Source organism: Ciona intestinalis, unplaced genomic scaffold (genome assembly GCF_000224145.3).
Source record: "Ciona intestinalis unplaced genomic scaffold, KH HT000052.1, whole genome shotgun sequence".
Classification (NCBI taxonomy): Eukaryota; Metazoa; Chordata; class Ascidiacea; order Phlebobranchia; family Cionidae; genus Ciona; species Ciona intestinalis.
Window position 1 is genome coordinate 72738 of NW_004190374.1, and position 18681 is coordinate 91418.

General features: G+C 38.4%; 2 protein-coding genes across 2 annotated transcripts; one reads left to right on the forward strand and one right to left on the reverse strand.

Moving 5' to 3' along the window:
- The first annotated feature begins 722 nt into the window (after positions 1–722).
- LOC100175499 (autophagy-related protein 16-1) lies at positions 723–9254 on the forward strand. Its single transcript, XM_002129237.5, has 17 exons — positions 723–929; positions 1104–1209; positions 1772–1835; positions 2247–2356; positions 2596–2677; positions 3013–3182; positions 3485–3550; positions 3823–3891; positions 4030–4047; positions 4711–4819; positions 5211–5322; positions 6053–6195; positions 6669–6764; positions 7404–7540; positions 7882–8034; positions 8386–8532; positions 9086–9254. The coding sequence occupies exons 1-17, from the start codon at positions 836–838 to the stop codon at positions 9168–9170; spliced, it is 1761 nt and encodes a 586-aa protein (XP_002129273.1). The 5' UTR covers positions 723–835; the 3' UTR covers positions 9171–9254.
- On the reverse strand, positions 9190–18367 carry LOC100177825 (sodium/potassium/calcium exchanger 2). The gene is made up of 17 exons (XM_026838070.1): positions 17835–18367; positions 17358–17494; positions 16914–17097; positions 15610–15667; positions 14735–14934; positions 14097–14202; positions 13642–13730; positions 13152–13445; positions 12571–12694; positions 12302–12376; positions 11885–11936; positions 11603–11696; positions 11147–11272; positions 10571–10724; positions 10167–10334; positions 9750–9865; positions 9190–9385 (listed from the first exon to the last, which is right to left on the reverse strand). The coding sequence occupies exons 1-17, from the start codon at positions 18329–18331 to the stop codon at positions 9286–9288; spliced, it is 2574 nt and encodes an 857-aa protein (XP_026693871.1). The 5' UTR covers positions 18332–18367; the 3' UTR covers positions 9190–9285.
- Between the last annotated feature and the right edge of the window lie 314 nt (positions 18368–18681).

Below are 18681 nucleotides of genomic sequence, written 5' to 3' on the forward strand. Positions count from 1 at the left end.
TGCGGTGCGTAACATCCGGACGTTATTATATTGTGTGAAGATACGACGAGAGTATACGCGGTACCAACATGGCGTCTTACTTTTTGTTTGGGACATGCGGAGCTGTTATTGGCTTCGACTCCTTGCGGTCGGACATTCAATATGGTGTACACTGCAGATGATTATCCTTCAGGATTTGACCCATATTTTATTTGTAGATGTTTCACTGATTATGTCCGCGTTTACTTTTTGACTGCGCCTCCTTTTTGTATGATTGAGCTGTTGTGTTTGTTGCATGTTTGGCACATGTATGTCGCTGCACTCGTTGTACTATTTTTGTCTTTTTGTTGGTGTGTTCCTTACTATTTTTGTTTAATGGTTTATTTAACCTTGCTTGGGTAAGGTCTATCCAGCAAAGGGGTAGAAACCCACTACCATTGGCTGGGGGCTTGTCGTGCCGTAGTGGCTTTCCACCAACGCCAGCCACATAAATTATGAAGGTATTTTATTCATGTTTCCATTTTTCAGAAGTTTCAACCTTCAACAAAAGTCGTCAGTTTTTATTGTTTTGTGTAAATCGTATGGTTCAAAATAAAACATCAACCAAACGTTATTTCTGCTTTATGGTTCTGTAGTAAGATGTCAGATTTTGTTAAAAAATGTGTGATGACGTTATTACGCATTTAGCTTTGAAATTGGTAAATATGTATGGCGCCATCAAGCGTGTGCTGGCATAAAGAGAAAGTGGCCACTAAGAGGCTCTGTGGGTCAGCTGTCACGTGGTTTACAAGTTCATCATGCGTGACTGACTTTGGGATTTGGTTTCAAAACAAAAATATTAAAGTTTAGTTTTGATATGAGTGTCAGTACGGATTATAAGGTCGCTGTTTTGCAGCAGATTGAGAACAGAAATAAACTGTATGGTCGATTCGCTGATATTATTAACTCGCGTAAGTATAATTTTATAAATAAATTATAATAAATATGACAGATGGTATGTTATTATATGATATAGGCGTCATTTTTTGTTATTTTTTAACCAAATCTTAAGTGACCTTCTTAAAATACAGTTATATTTATGTGTGTAAAGCGATCATCACAGGAATTGTGCATTTTTATCTTAGACAATCTTCTGCATGATCAAAACAAGAATCTTCAGAAAGAAAACGAGAATTTGAAAAATGAACTCGAGAAAAATCGTCGCGAAATTTCTACCAAGGCCCATGGAACGTAAGTTGGTGTGAAGGTTTTGGTGGGTGGGTGGGTGAATGTAACTTACTTTATCCTCGCATGGCCAGAAAACAACAGTCGTTATCACACGGGTGTTCATATACATCATGTTAGCTTACCGATTGCTGTGTGTCTGTGTATGTTACTTTTTGGGTGATTATTTATTTTGGATTTTTTCATTTTTTATGTATGGCTGATAACCCATTAGTGACCGCTGGGATGGAGCAATTGACGTTAAGTGTCTTGTCCAAGGACACATACGCCCACAATGGTAGCAGCGACAAGCCTTGTGTCGTATCATTGGGAAAGACACTTATGATAATTGGTTTAACTTAGTGGCCACTATGGGTTGTTCAAATTAAATAAATCAACTACAAAGTTACATACGTGGTAACTCGTAGCGGGCACAATGAAACAGAACAGAACACCAGTGTTATAACAACTGTTGTTGCCTCTCCATGCGAGGATTAATAAGTTACATACGTGGTAACTGATAAAATATGAAAAAGGGAAACCGGTATAAATGGTGATTTTGCAATGAATAATAATGACATCATCACAGTGTTACCGGGAGCGAACGATCCGAACAAGTTGCCGCGTTGGAACAAAAATTAATAAGGATTCAGGTTGGATATCATTTGTTTAACATTATTTAAACTTTAGTTACATTGCAGTTAGGGATGTACACAAGTTCAACCCGTGAGATTCGAAACCTTTTGTGTTCAGATCCGTTACAATGTGTCACATGTCAGTTGGTGTGTTACCAGTTATCACCAATTAAACTGTTAATATGCACCCGGATTATTTACATATGGTTTATAATTATTAATTAACTTTACAACTTGCATGCTAGAATTGACCATCACCAAACACCCATATGTTCCTGTATCTGTATGTTATAAATATTCTCAACATTACTATCATAGGCGTCGATTTAGGGGTGCACGGGGTTCAGCTGCACCCCACACTACAATGCTTTAATAACGTCAAGTGTGAAATGGTGTAAATACGGCCATGATTGCCATCCATTATAACAGGAAGAACTGACCGAGGTCCACCGAACTAAAGGAGCTCGCAACCAACAAATAATTGACCTCAACTTTGCAGTGCAAGAGAAAGAAAAGGAATTGATTGAAGTAAAGCAAACGTAAGGCTTAGAATAATCTGTGTTGGTGTAATGCTATTGCATTTTAATAAGAGACTGACGATGCCATTTAGTCGAAATATATCTCTTTCATTAAATTGTTTGTTTGGACTGAGAAGCTGGTTTGGGTTTGGACTGAGAAGCTGGCTGAAACTCCGGTTCCAAAACACATGATGTCATCGCTGGCATTTATAACTCATGTTGTTCCCATTCACTTATAATAAATTGTCCACAATTTCCAGGTTAAAAGATAAAACTGATGAAGTGAATAAATTAAACCAACAAACTTCTTCCCTCGAAACCCACATCAGCGAATTACAGCAGGTCGGTAATCTCGTACACATGCAACCACTAGGGTGCGCCAAAGTCAAAACTTGTGCTCAGTGTTTCCTTATGTACTTTATAGAATCAGCAAAAAAATCTTAAATGTTTTATTTTGAGATAAAACTGCAGTTACAATCAGAAATAATTTTGAATAAAAAGTACTTTCTGCAAAAAAAACTTCCTGTATTACAGAAAACTAAAACTCATAAAATGCACTTTTTTATGAAAACTTTTTGCATACTTTTGTTAGGATTTTTTTACAAAAACACCGCACTCCTGCATTGCATGTAAACTGTAAAAACCTGTGATATTTATTTATTTTCTCAACCACGCAGGCCAACCAGACGCTGAAGGATGAGTACCAAGCTTTGCACATCACTTACGAATCTGTTGATGGAAAACTACGGCAGTGTCAGATGGACAACCGAGATTTAGTCGAACGTTGGTTGAAGTTTAAACATAAGGAAGCCGAGTCGCTTAATTCCGAGAACGATAATTTTAAAAGGTTGGTGGTCTAGCTTACATAGGCGCGGTAAGGTTATTTAGTTTGTTTGATTTTGGGGGATTTGTTTTTGGTAGTGCTTGGAACTGAGACCTGGGATGTAGGTCTATTACCCCAACACCCAGGGTGCTACCATCTAGACCCCACTAAGACAGTTTATAGACACTCAATAATAGAGATTCTATTCTATAAGGGTGAGGTCTTCAGTGAACCACACCTGAAACCTGAGATGTAGGCCTATTACCCTAACACCCAGAGTGCTACCATCTAGACCCCACTAATACTCATTGAATTTATTTTTATAGAAAATCTGATAGGAAAGTTACAGCAGGATTACAAGAAGGTGCGGTGGAAAACACACAGCAAGCAAGGTGGGGTCGTATGTTTATTGTGGCTGGGGGGGAAGATGGGACACCTTTAGCACATTGTATTCAAACATCCTTATCGCCTTTTAAACAATTAACAACAGTCTATGGGAGTCGTAAGAATACGGTTTTATAATTGTTTGAATGTTCTTTGTTTACTTCGAATTGGGACGAGAAATAAACTAAAAAGGTGTCCCATCTTCCCCCACCCTAGTATACATCCACACACAATATTTATACAACCATTGATACCAGTGTACATCCATTCATTACAACAGGAAAGGTTCAGATGCTTCTACCTCAAGCAATGATATCCATTCAGCTTCCCCGCCTACGTTTAAACAAAAGTAAGTCAAATGTATAAAGCATGGCATGGTGTGATGCTGGTATATTGGTATAATGATGTGAGAAACATGTATTATATTATAAATAAATTCAAAACGATAATTGGTTTTCTTACACATTTGACTTGTTTTATTTTGCAGGATTTCAGAGTTTTTTGGGTGAGTTTTATTTTATATATTGTGTTATAACAGGAGTGTTCTGTTTCATACATCTCGTGTCCGCTTACAAGTTACCACGTATGTAACTTATTTATCCTCACATGGCGGGCAACGGTAGTCGTTATAACACGGGTGTTCTGTTTCATACACCTTGTCCCCGCTTACAAGTTACCACGTATGTAACTTATTATCCTCGCATGGCGGGGCAACGACAGTCGTTATAACACGGGTGTTCTGTTTCATACATCTCGTGTCCGCTTGCGAGTTACCATTTATGTAACTTTGTGGGTGATTAATTTTCTGTATGGCTGACAACTCAGACAGCTCATTAGTGATGGGTTGGAGCAATTACTGATAAGTGTCTTGTCTTGACACTCGTAACGATAACAACTCCGAACTAGCGAAGTAATTTTTCTTGATATCCCACCTGGCACTAACCACTGAAGTTCTAATTTGTTTTATAACATGAACTTATGTTCTTTGCTTACTACCAAATGGGACGAGTAAATGGAATGAAAGGTTGTCCCATCCCTCCCGCCCTACTTGTTGGACAACACATTAATGACCAGTGGGCTGAAGCAATTTGACGATAAGTGTCTTGTTCATAGAATAAAATGTTGTCCCATCCTCCCCCACCAAACTATATACCTTACTTTAACCCAGAGTATCCAAGAAAGTTTCAATAGAAGAGGAAACCCCGCCCTCTATGTATGGAAGCCACCATCACTGTATGGCTGTTGTTAGGTTGCCACAACTTGCTCTGTGTAAATGGGTAGGTCATAATATTTAACATATTAAATGTAATGGGCACTTATGTATTGAAACATTTTTGTTCTGTACGATAAAACTACCACGCCCCTAGTAAGACTTTATACTTAAAGATGGTTAAGGGAGAAAGGCCAATATAACAAAGTTAATTTGGTCAAAGCATAGACAAGTCATATATAATATATAGAATAAATTTAGGGGAAATGCAAAATAAAATGTGAAGAAAAGTTTGAGAACCATCACTACACCATTGCTAGATGAGATATACCATGGTTATCATTTGATTAACTTCTTTATCACAATAGCTTGCCTCTGCTTGTTTATTATTATAATGGGCATGTAAGTTGCTTTATTGATATAATGGGCACGTAAGTTTTTACCCAACCCACCGACAGAGGGCGCATGAGAGCGAAGTAACAGCGACACGTTTCTCGTCATCGGGCGGAATATTGGCCACCGGGGGCAGCGATCGTTTCATCCATATCTGGAATTTTATCGGAGGAACAGGTTTGTTGTTGTTTATGTTTCTGTTGGTTTGTTTTGGTTAATTGTTAACTTGGGATTTGTTGCTCTTTGGTGTTTGTTATGTTTCTGTATTCAAATAATAACTGTTTACTGATTATTGGAAACGAGGGTCTTGATTCTTATTTTTTTATTGTTTATTCTATTCACATGTATTTGTTGTGTTTTGGTTATGTTGTAATTGTTTGTTCACTGTTGTATATTTAGTATGTCTACTGTAGTGTTTCCCTGAGTGTTGTTTATATGTTGTTATGTTCACGCTTGTGTTTGTTGTTGTAACAATATTTTCATCTCGTAATAAATAAAACCTTCAACTCCTAATAATAATAAACCCAAACAATAAGTTACGATGGTTTGAATTCTCCAAAATTTTATGCGATTTTTTGTTTCAAACCAGTGTTAGGATTGTTGTTTACTTCATGTCGTGACTGTTTAATCCATCGTTTAATTCTAATATATTCATGATTACTTATAATAACGGTTCCCACCACAATGACGGAGTAAACTGTAATGAAGTATGTAACTTATTTATCCCTGTTTGGTGGGATAATAACAGTCTTGCTTATAAAATACCACCTATGTGACTTTGTGGGTGTTTTACTGTGGCGTTTTCACAGTTCTATGAATTAGCCACAGATTTAGGTGGCATTTATTCCCTATCACTACAATTGTTTACATTCCCACCCCCCACCAACACACCATACCCTTCATGCAGACAAGAGTCGTCTACAATATACACTACGTGGTAGTAACGGTGGAATCACCGATATTGACATGGGACCTCAGGACCAAATACTTGCCGCAAGTTCCAATGATTACGCAACTCGTATTTGGACGATTGAAACACAGAGATTAAAGGTACAGGATTGTTTTTGTAAAAATTTATTGATTTAAATTTTTTTTTTTTAACATACTATGTTGAATAAGATGATCATTTCTATCCCATGTTTATGGTCAAGTCCGACTGTCCCTCTATATTTTCGACCACACTATTAGTTTAATCATTAAAAAACATATAAGACCTGACGTGACCATAAACTTAACCCATTTGTTATCGTGCACAAGTACACTGAACCTCCCAATGTATTTTGTGAATGTGTTTTGAGTAATCATGTTTCAGGTTACAACTGGCACGCAAAAATTAAAAAAAAATTTTCCTATGCGTAAACGTCAGCAGGCATATGTATATTTTTAAGAGAAAAGTTTCTTTATTTAAACCGTTATCAGACTTATGACACGAATATGACGAAACATTAATGATACTTATAAATAAATTTAATTCGGTGCATACGCCGTCATTGTATGTAATTATAAATATGATATTTCTACAGTTGACGTTAACGGGCCACGGGGGTAAAGTTCTGGCTGCAAGGTTTCTCGGGTCCGTTCATCGACTTGCTTCGGGAAGTAATGATAGAACGGTTAAGGTGAGTAGCTCGACAGTGAGCATGAGGTGTATGAATACACCATGTGTGTCTGGTGTATAAGGAGACACCCATGTTATAACTCGACAGTAAGCATGAGGTGTAGGAATACACCATGTGTGTCTGGTGTATAAGAAGACACCCATGTTATAACTCGACAGTGAGCATGAGGTGTATAAAAACACCATGTGTGTCTGGTGTATAAGAAGACACCCATGTTATAACTTGACAGTGAGCATGAAGTGTATAAATACACCATGTGTGTCTGGTGTATAAGAAGACACCCATGTTATAACTCGACAGTGAGCATGAGGTGTATGAATACACCATGTGTGTCTGGTGTATAAGAAGACACCCATGTTATAACTCGACAGTGAGCATGAGGTGTATGAATACACCATGTGTGTCTGGTGTATAAGAAGACACCCATGTTATAACTCGACAGTGAGCATGAGGTGTATGAATACACCATGTTTGTCTGGTGTATAAGAAGACACCCATGTTATAACTCGACAGTGAGCATGAGGTGTATGAATACACCATGTGTGTCTGGTGTATCAGAAGACACCCATGTTATAACTAGACAGTGAGCATGAGGTGTATGAATACACTAACTCGACAGTGAGCATGAGGTACACACAGGTATGGGACGTACGTTCAGGTTCGTGTACGCGCACGTTCATGGCGGGCTCATCGTGCAACGACCTCGTGTCGGCTGACGACGCTGATTGTTTGGCTAGCGGCCATTTTGATCGGAAGGTTCGAATATGGGATGCGAGGTGATGTCATAGTTTGGTGATGTCATAGTTTGGTGATGTCATGGTTTGGTGATGTCATGGTTTGGTGATGTCATAGTTTGGTGATGTCATAGTTTGGTGATGTCATGGTTTGGTGGTGTCATAGTTTGGTGATGTCATGGTTTGGTGGTGTCAGTTGATTAATCGAAATTTAAATAAAATATCCTTTTTAAGTGTTTAAAACATCACGTGTGTTAATACTTGTATTTATGTTTTGGTAAGGACAGTATTTGTCAACGACTGTTGTTTTGTTGCTAATTCCTTTCTCTTCGTTGTTTTGATTATTTCATCTTCACTATTCTATTTAAACGTTGTTTCCATAGAATAAGTGGCCATGCACAGAATGAGATCGTGGTTGGGGGGCGCGTAACATCAGTAGATATGCCGTTCGATAAAACTACTTTGGTTTGTTGCACCAAAGACCACACACTGGAAGTTATTGATTTGAGGAAATCAGCCGTGGTCAGTTTGTTCAGGTAAGTATGTGTTGGTTATATGGGTTGTGTTGTAGTAGTGGCAAGAACTTTGCAACTACAGGTTACCGAGTTCAATGCTGAGTGCTGCTACGTGATTGTGCAAATAAGCTTTTAATGTCTAAATCTTTGATCCATTGACGCACCACGTTGTAGGGTGTCACCCGTTTATGTTTCTATGATCTCATTCTTTGGCAAGTTTCTACACATTTCATACAAAATATTTTTACTCCATACACTTATGTAATGTTGAACTTGTCTTTCATTTATAGGTTGTATAAACCTTACCATTTTTCTCTTTGATTTATTTTTCAATATGACTTCATTATCATAAACACAACAAACCCCCCACAGTGACGATCGGTTCAAAGTAGCCACCGACCAAACCCGATGCTCGTACAGCAACGATGGGATGTTTGTAGCCGTTGGTTCCAGTGATGGATCCGTGTTGACTTGGAAGGTTAAGACGGGAGAACTTGTTTCAATTACCAAGGAACACAGGTGACTGCGTGGTGTTTATCTGTGGTGGGGCAATGATGGCTGTTGATATAACGCAGGTGTTATACCTTGTGCCCGCTCACAAGTTACCACGCATGTAACTTATTTATCCTCGCATGGTGAGCAACGACAGTCGTTTTAACACGGGTGTTTTGTTTCATACACCTCGTGCCCGCTTACGAGTTACCATGTATGTAGCTTATTTATCCTCGCATGGTGGGCAACGACAGTCGTTTTAACACGGGTGTTTTGTTTCATACACCTCGTGCCCGCTTACGAGTTACCATGTATGTAGCTTATTTATCCTCGCATGGCGGGCAACGACAGTTGTTTTGACACATGTGTTCGGTTTCATACACCTTGTGCCCGCTTACGATTTATTATATTTGTAACTTTGTATGTTATTATTTTTGTATTGTGGACAATTTATAAAGCCTATTAGTGACCACTGGTTTGAAACAATTGCCCAAGGACACCTGCTCACAATGGTGGCAGCATCAAGGCTTGAACCCAGGATCCTCTGGTTACAATCATTAACATTTCATTCCTTCTACAGCGATCCAGTTATTTCATGCAATTGGTTGGGTGGGAGGCTTGTCACAGGAGACAAGAACAAGCATTGTATCTTGTGGTCGGAATAACAACAACAACAACCACATATTCACTAGTCTTGATTGTTTATTTCTGAGTTTTGCAAATATAAATAAAATCCTGTGATGTATAAACAAAAGAATAATTTATTTGATATGAAAAGTTTCAACAAAAGAAAGCATGGCAAACTTTCTCTTGCACAAACGCATAGATCATGAATCCGATGTATAACGACACGAATATCACGCCAACAGCTCGGTTTAATCTGCGGGGGGATTAATGAAGTTGAATTATTAAAAAGTGTTAATTCTTTGTGTGGCTGGGCTTAGACAGTGGTTATAACATAAGTGTACTGCTTCATACACTCCGTGCCGGTTATAAACTACTTTCTATATGGCTGATAATTTGAACAACCCATCAGTGACCACTGGGTCGGAGAAATTACCGTTAAGTGTCTTGCCCAAGGACACAAACGCTCACAATGGTAGCAGCATCGAGCTTCGAACCCAGTAACCTCTGGTTTAAAGGCAAGTGCTTCAACCAGTGTGCTATGGCGTCAAACTAATATTTATAAAACCATTTTTAAGTTGTTTACAAGGTGTTATCAGATATTGATAAGTTAAAATTACCTGAACCTCACAGCGATGAACATAACGAGACACACTGCGAGGATCAACAACAAGATGAACCCAAACTTAACGTGGGGAACCATTTGAAAGGGAAGGGGGAGGTTGGACATCAGACACTGAAATTAAATAATGATGCTAATAGAGATACAGAAAAAGTTCATTTATTTTTTCTCAAAAAAATAGTATTCTATTTATTATAATTACTAAATCTAATTTCAACTGTGTTTTATGGGTGAGGTACTCCTATGGCATAGCAAGGTCTAGAAATTAGGCCAGAGTTGGCATTGAATAATTGCTATTTGATATTCAAATTCAATTTAGAAAAATTAACCATGAATAACATAATATCAGGATTTGTTTTTATTAACGTATGCAATAAAACTAACTTTATTTAAACTTAAACACAACATCACCCACTGTTTGTAATGGAGATAATAAATGCACAGGTTCCGAAGTTATGAGACTCGCGATGAGGAAAGGCAAGCCAAGCCCAAGGTTTATGTCGAACACGTTTGAACCGATAGCGTTCGACACCGCCATGTCACCGTAACCTTCACGTGCAACCAGGATGGAACTGAGGGCATCCTGTGAATGGCCAGAAAACAACAGTAGTTATAACACAGGTTTAACACCTCGTGCCAGCTTACGTGTTACCATGTATGTTACTTTGTGGCTTGTGGGTGATTATTTTTTTTGGTTTTTTCATTTTTTTATGTATGGCTGATAATTTGGACAACCCATTAGTGACCACTGGGTTGGAGCAATTGTTGTTAGGTGTCTTGTCCACACATATCTTTACTTTGAATAAAACCCTCACTTACCGGTACACTTGTCCCGACAGCAATCACGAGCAACCCCATCGTATAAGTATCAACGCCCAACAAACATCCAATTATTTCCACAGCCGCCACCATAACATAACTGATGCTGGCAATCCATAGAATGCTCATGAAGAAAGAGAACAAATACCATTTCCTGTAAAGATGGGAAGCTTGTTATAAACCAGACTACACAGTGTAAGAGGTATATCATATGTTTCTCAATTATTTTGTGGCAACCAAACATTTTGCTTAGTTTAATAGAAAACTCTGACAAATCACTTTTTGTAAGCATGAATAAAATGATTCAACTATTACAACAATAAAAATGTTTTATTCTATTATTTACTTTTAATGCAATATATAATTTGGCTACTCTGGAATAAAACCGTTGATTTTATTACGCCAATGTTTCGTTTGTCATAAAACTAATGTTTTAATCGCATGAGCGAATACAAAAATGTTTTTTATACCAGAGTAGCAAACTTACACACAAATCTTTGTTACAGATTCAATATGTTTAACCCAGATATTCAAACATAAATGGTGACACTTGTGTGTATTAACAACATCACTCACCTCGTGTCTGGTTTAGAGCAGTCAGGTATGGTCCACGTATAAGCACATATCCATGGAAAAGATAAAACATAAACGAACAAGTTCCCCAAGTACTTTGCACTCGGTACACAGTGACTAGAATCTGGTCTGTTCATATAAGAGGTATTGTGATGTAATAACTGTAATTACCATGTACTGCTGTGACACACCTGATTCTAGACCAGCAGATACAAGTTTTATGATTAACACCGCCATTGTAAGTGCATATATCCTTGGGCAAGGTATTTAATATTAAAGGTTACAACCCAGTGGTCACTAAAATTGTCAGCTATACAGAAAAACAATCACTCACAAAGTTACATACGTGGTAACTCGTAAGCAAGCACGAGGTGTATTAAACAGAACGCCGTCGTTAACGATTGTCGTTACCCCGCCATGTGAGGATAAATAAGTTACAACGTATGTCAACAAACTTACTTATCAGGAGGGGGGTGCCTGATAGGAGGAAGACACGGGAACACCGACATTGTTTCTTCTTCTTTTCCAACATTCTCATTCAATCCTGCTTCACCTGTTTACAAAGATATATTAATGTAACTTATTTAGCCTTGTTTCATACACCTCGTGCCCGCTTACGAGTTACTACGAATGTAACTTTGTGGGTGAGTGTTTTTGCAATTGGATTAATATTTTACACAAAGGCCCGGTGTGAATGAGTCACTCAAGTGGGATTTGAACCCAGAACCTTAATATAACAACCTGCGACAGGAGGGTTGTCCTCTGATGTTGGTTGGTCAGGTGACTCAGGTTCCTGGGGATTAAATGGATGGTTTAGTATTGTTAGGTGGCCACATGTGTCAGTTTGACATCATCAATATGACATCATCAGCATAACATCACAAGTATGACATCACCAGCATAACATCAAAAGTATGACATCATCAATATGACATCATGAGTATGACATCATCAGCATGACATCACAAGTATGACATCATCAATATGACATCATCAGTATGACATCATCAGCATAACATCACAAGTATGACATCACCAGCATAACATCAAAAGTATGACATCATCAATATGACATCATCAGTATGACATCACAAGTATGACATCATCAGCATAACATCACAAGCATGACATCATCAATATGACATCATGAATACTTACATCTGGCACTTGAGGTCTCCCAGACATGACATCACCCACGCTCGCTACTTCACTGTAAGCGTCGACATCGTTGTCCTGGATATCAAGGTTGAAAGTAAATATAGAAATATTATTTTAATTACTATACCTTGGATTTGTTTAAATTATGAAAAGAAGGAAATTAGCAACAAATAACATTTGTTAAAACACCGGAATAGTTTTTATTGCCTAAAACTTATCGTCACAATATGCAGGATATTTAATTCAATTATTCTACAAATTAAACTTACAACTGATGAAAAGTCTGGGTTTGTCCCAAAATGTCCGCACGAACAACTCCTTGGGTGGAAAATGAATCGATTATGATTGCTTTGGTTCGAGTTTCTTGAGGGTTGGACTGTGTTGTCGCTCAATCTGGTTTGTGAAGTTGAAAAGTAAAATCTTGCAACAGAACAATAGAATATGGTTCATCGCTACCACTAATTTTGCATAGGTGTCCTTGGGCAAGAGGCTTAATGGCAATTGCTTCAACCCAGTGGTCACTAATAGGTAGTTCAAATTGTCAGCCAAACAGAAACACAATCACAAAGTTACCCAAGTGGTAACTCGTAAGCTGGCACGAGGTGTATGAAACAGAACACCCGTGTTATAATGACTGTCGTTGCCCCGCCATGCGAGGATAAATAAGTAACATACGTGGTAACTGGTAAGCTGGCACGAGGTGTATGAAACAGAACACCCGTGTTATAACGACTGTCATTTGCCGGCCACGCAAGGATAAAACCCAAATCTTTACTTGTATCATTTGGTATGTTGAATTTGCTTTAATGTGAAGGGCTTTTATTTTAAAACAAGCCCCATTCATATTTACCCAGCTTCAAATTCTTTGCTGAAATTTTCTTCATTTTCTGAATAAGGAGGAGGCGGACTCTTCTTTTGATGTCGGCAACATCCATCTCTTCCCTCTTCTTTATCGCAACCTCCCAAATCAACTCCTTCACCAACCTCTTTGTATCTCGTCTCGTATTGCTGAGCTTGCAAACATTCATCACATATCAACCCATCATCAACTTGATCTTCTGTTTGTGGGGTTTCGTCCAGCCTTGTCAGCCTTCTGTTTCTACAACAACAGCAGCAACGACGACACCCACAACCCCTGCCTAACCTGTGACATAATACAATTAACAGCAAAACGACAGTCGTTACAACAGGGGAGGGATAAAATAATGGTAAATGGTAGCATTGAATAAAAGTGTGCCTGTAATTTGATTTATAAGAAGCTCATCACAGATGGTTAAAATACTTAAATTGAATGTCATTGGCAGATATATCAACCATCACAACATAACACGTTCACCAACCTTGCAGCGTCCAAACTTTGACTTTTTCTAAACTTGATTTTCTTTTCAGCTTCAACAATAACTGTGTTGGTTGGGGCAGGAGGTTCGACCTGTCAATCAAACAAGTGGATGTCAAATACATTGGGACTTCCTTTTCCACGAAATCACCATTGTGGGCGTATGTGTCCTTGGGCAAGACATTTAACGGCAATTGCTTCAACCCAGCGGTCACTAATGGGTTGTTTAAATTAGGAAAACCGAAACATCATCCCACAAACTTACATCTGTGGTAACTTGTAAGCGGGCATGAGGTGTATGAAACAGAACACCCGTGGTATAACTACTGTCGTTGCCCGCCATGCGAGGATAAATAAGTTACATACGCGGTAACTTGTAAGCTGGCACGAGGTGTATGAAACAGAACACCCGTGTTGTAACGACTGTCGTTGGCACGTGAGGATAAACAAGTTGTACACCTGTGGTTTTGGTGTTGGGGGCGGTGGGTTCTTTTCCTCAGCAGGTGCTTCTACAGGTTCAACAGCACTTGGCGATATTCGGCCATCTTTTAATTCAAAACATGAGCTGTGAAAAAAACAAAGGATTCTGAAATTACAGACAATGGGCATGTTCTTGAATTTAAAACAACAATGTGTGTGACGTAATAAACGCATGTTTATTGTGATGTCATGATTAAGCTGTTTGTTCATCGATTTTTGTAGGCAGTCAGTTTATTTTTAGTTCCAAGTGTAATAATATAAACGAAGCATGTTTTCGCGCTATTTCAAAGTTAAATTTCGCACGAACGACTCCTGACACGAATTTTAAAATCAAAAGTTTTAACGAACACCAGTTGAAGGATTACCTGATAATATATGAGGTTGTATGTGTAATATAGTAGGGTAGGGAAGATGGGACATCTTTTCATTCTATTTTTCCGTCCCATTTGGTAGTAAACATAGAACATTAAAAGAATTATAAAAAACGTATTCTCACGACTTCCATAGACCGTTGTTAATTGTTTAAAACACGATCAAGATATTTGGATATTATGAGCTAAAGGTGTCCCATCTCCCCCACCCTACTATATTGCCGTATATGACGTTTATATTCCTACCAGCACTTCCATGACGCCATAAATTCCATCAGCATCGGATTAAACTTCATTGTGACGATATAAAGGACATACAGAAGCAACAATAGGAATGATTCCCACCAAACAAAATATGCGTCCCATGAAAACATGATGAAGGTTATAATAGACAGAGCGTAGAAGATGGAATCCCGAATCAATGGTCGCCAATCTATTTGCAATACCTGGGAATGTAAAGCTTTGTTTATTTAAACGCATTAAACGCACATTTAGATATAATAGGGTGGGGAAATAGGACATCTTTTCGTTTCATCAACTTGTCCCTTTGGTAGTAAACAAAGAACATTCGAAAGAAATATAAAACCGTATCCTCACAACTTCCGTAGACTGTTGTTAATTGTTTAACACACGATCAGGATATTAGGATATTATGTGCTAAAGGTGCCGTCACACGATAAAATTCGATAATTTATGTTTTTGTAAGTATTTATTTTTAATCTTAGATTTCATGTCCTGAGATCAGGGTATTTTTGGCTACCGATTATAGTTAGTCGGTCGCGGTTACTATTGGCAACCACGTTTTTTCTGGTAATTGCTTATCACAGAAGTTGGTCGATGGTTTAGTCGGTAGCTGAGAATGCCATCCCAGTTGTGGTAACACCTGCTTTAACTATCAGCAAGTGATGGATTGGTGTGTAAGAAACGTGTGGCATCTTCCCGGTCGTGCACGGATTAATTATTTGTTGAATCACACCAATGGGGGGTAAACAACTTGTGCTATATTTGTTTAAAATTATTGCTCTAAAAGGAACCACGTGTGGCCACAGTCGACACCTAATAATAAACACATGCACATGTATACAGATAAACACAATTGATGGAAATATATGAGCAATTACCCGGCCCGCCAATGCTGACGTCAAAGCTATGATGACGAGTAGATTGAACACAGCGGACCTGTCGAAATTAAATGAGGGCAAAGATATTAAAATCCAAATATATTGGTTGTTTAGGAGAATATGATTATTGGATATTGATTTGCAGGTGGTTGGTTGAGATTTGCATTATTTTCACCGGTACCACAATAAACGCTAGACTTTGAACCAGAGGTTATGAGTTTGGGCTTAATGTGCCACCATTGTGGGTGTATGTGTCATCGGTTCAAAGCTCAAAGCTGCTATCATTGTACGAAGTGTACCTACGTTTTATATCGACTGTCGTTGCCCCGCCATGCGAGGATAAATAAGTTACATACGTGGTAACTCGTAAGCGGGCACGAGGTGTATAAAACAGAACACCCGTGTTATAACAACTGTCGTTGCCCGTCACACGAGGATAAATAAGTTACATTTATTTATTGATTTTATTCATTAATATTTTCACGTTTATCTTCGATTTGATTCGCCCACACCAAGTCATTTACATCATTGAGTTTTTATTGTTGTATAAGTTTTAAATAATTAATTAAACGTTATTTGTTTTATTACTTTAATATTAATCGCAACCCATTAAAAATTAATCAATACTTTAAGGATCGACGAGATATAATCGTTAAATGACCAGGCAGTTATTAATATTATATTAACCAAGCAAGTTCTAATCAAATAGCGACCTTTAGTTATATTCAAGAATTAATATTATCTACTAAATATGACACCTGTTCTTTCTAATGCAGTATATATATTGTTAAGTATAGTAGGTTGGGGGAAGACGGGACACCTTCAGCACATAATATCCAAATATCCTGTCGTGTTTTAAACAATTAACAACGGTCTATGGGAGTTGTGAGGATACGGTTTTTATAATTCTTTGAATGTTCTTTGTTTACTACCAAATGGGACGAGAAAATAGAATGAAAAGGTGTCCCACATCTTCCCCCACCCTACTATATATACATTTATTTAACGCAGCAATTCTAACCGAAACTTAAAACACGATAATTATATTGGGATAATGAGATAACATAGACGTTCACCTCAGCTCCCGTGGCTTCTCATATAAAAACTCTTAATAGTGGTTTTTAGATATATATATCTTACCATTACCTTTTAATTATGATGATACCTTAAGCCGATTATTTCGCGAATATGCCAACCTATGATTAAGCCGCTAACCACATGACGTTGGTTTGTTGTAGAAAATTCGTGCAGCAAATCTTTCATACTAATGATTTTGTGTCAATTAATCAAGTGTCCCAACTTACCCCACGATCGTCCCAACACCGACGTCACTTCCTGCCCCGATACCAGCTATTGAAGTGAACAACTCTGGCGCTGATGAACCAGCCGCCATGAAAGTGGCGCCGGCTACGTCATCGCTAAGGTTTAGTTTCTCGGATATTGCCTCCAGTGATGGAACGAAGAAGTCGTCGCATATGATCGCTAAAGCTGTGGGACAACAATTGGTTAATAGTATGAATCAACCGTTGGTATAATAGCTTCAGCAACTCGACTGTGGGCATGGGAGTGGCAACCACGGATAAGTTACTCAAGTTCCCACCCACGAGGATATAAATGACCAAACCAACCAAAAGTCATGTCTGCTTATCCACACACTGCAATAGGTTCAGCAACTCGACTGTGGGCATGGGATTGGCAACCATGGATAAGTCACTCAAGGTCCCACCCATTAGGATATAACTACCAACCTATAAACAGGAACAATACGATAAAGATATAGAGGATCGTCCACAGAGCTGGAACTCCCGAGTTTCGTTCCATCGAACACGTGTCATGTTTCCCGCCATGCCCTCCTTCCTCACCTGTTGTGTTGTCATGCGAGGAACTGCATGTGAGGGTATAACGTTATACATCATATAGTAGGCCGGGGTAGTATGGTTTTCGTTTTCACTTTGTAAATCTCATTTGGTGGAAAACAAGAATACTCATCGACTGGGCAATGGAAGATTATACGTGAATTAACGGTATCCTTCCTACCTTATACAGAACAGTATTGGAACATAACTTATATACCTTTTTTTCCAATAGGTCAACTATGTAAAAATAAATCATAATAACGAAGAGAATGGAAAGTTATTGGCAGCAAAAAATTCGTGAAAACACGATGCGGTAAAAATGTCTTGGAGAATATATGCAACAAATACATAATATACATCAACACTTACTTTTTTGCTGCTAATTCTTCGCAGAAATCTTTGGTTCGTTCATACACCGTCGCATTCCCAGGAGCCAACAATGCATCTTCCAATGTTGGTTGTTTATGTGCGATCTTCTGGTTCTTGGTGTTTAATATTAATTCACTTTCCAGCGAATATATCCCACCAGAGTGTAGATCATTGGGCCAAGTACCTTCTGCGTCCGGATGTTTCGCAACCACTGTCGAAGGAGCCAACTCTGAACTTCGTCTTTTCCTAACCACCAGCAACTCAACTTGGCGGTAAATATTCAAATCAATTGTTTCGTGACGTAGTTCTGCTCGTGACGTATTAATGACGTCAGAGAAAAACTTCGTTTTCAGCAATGACGTCAACAAAATTAATGACGTCACAAAAACGGCGAACGCGGTCGCGATTTTAATAATCGTTGCCACGATCTTCGACCTCGCTCTATGACGTAACTTCCTCTCCCCATTGTTACCAACAATATCCCTTTGTTTGATCATAATTTACAACATAACCTGCATAATGGTGGAAATATGGATTAACATAAACTGTATTTATGGTTTCAATTACGTTAGTGAAGCTTGGATTGAAATATAACCCTGAGAATAACGGTAAAACAACGGCGCAATAAGACAAGCGACACTAATGGTGCTACAGCCCATAAGTGACCACTGGGTTAGAGCATTGCAGTTGTCACATACGTCTATCGGTAGCAGTATTGAGCATCGAACCTGTACCCTTTGGGTCTCGATTCAAACTTTCAAACCACTCGAGTCAGGGCGCCTCATAAATTAACTGCGTCATTGCAATTCAATTACAGCCTTCGTACATGGATCGTTGTGTAAATAAT

Excerpts from the sequence above, each read along its gene's own strand:
- LOC100175499 (XM_002129237.5), top strand. The coding sequence starts at position 836 with ATGAGTGTCAGTACGGATTATAAGGTCGCTGTTTTGCAGCAGATTGAG. Across the intron at positions 1,836-2,246 it reads AAAAATTAATAAGGATTCAG|GAAGAACTGACCGAGGTCCA; the intron begins GTTGGATATCAT and ends CCATTATAACAG. Across the intron at positions 2,678-3,012 it reads ACATCAGCGAATTACAGCAG|GCCAACCAGACGCTGAAGGA; the intron begins GTCGGTAATCTC and ends TCAACCACGCAG.
- LOC100177825 (XM_026838070.1), bottom strand. The coding sequence starts at position 18,331 with ATGATCAAACAAAGGGATATTGTTGGTAACAATGGGGAGAGGAAGTTA. Across the intron at positions 15,668-16,913 it reads GGTGTTGGGACGATCGTGGG|GTCCGCTGTGTTCAATCTAC; the intron begins GTAAGTTGGGAC and ends TAATTTCGACAG. Across the intron at positions 11,697-11,884 it reads GGACAACCCTCCTGTCGCAG|GTGAAGCAGGATTGAATGAG; the intron begins GTTGTTATATTA and ends CTTTGTAAACAG.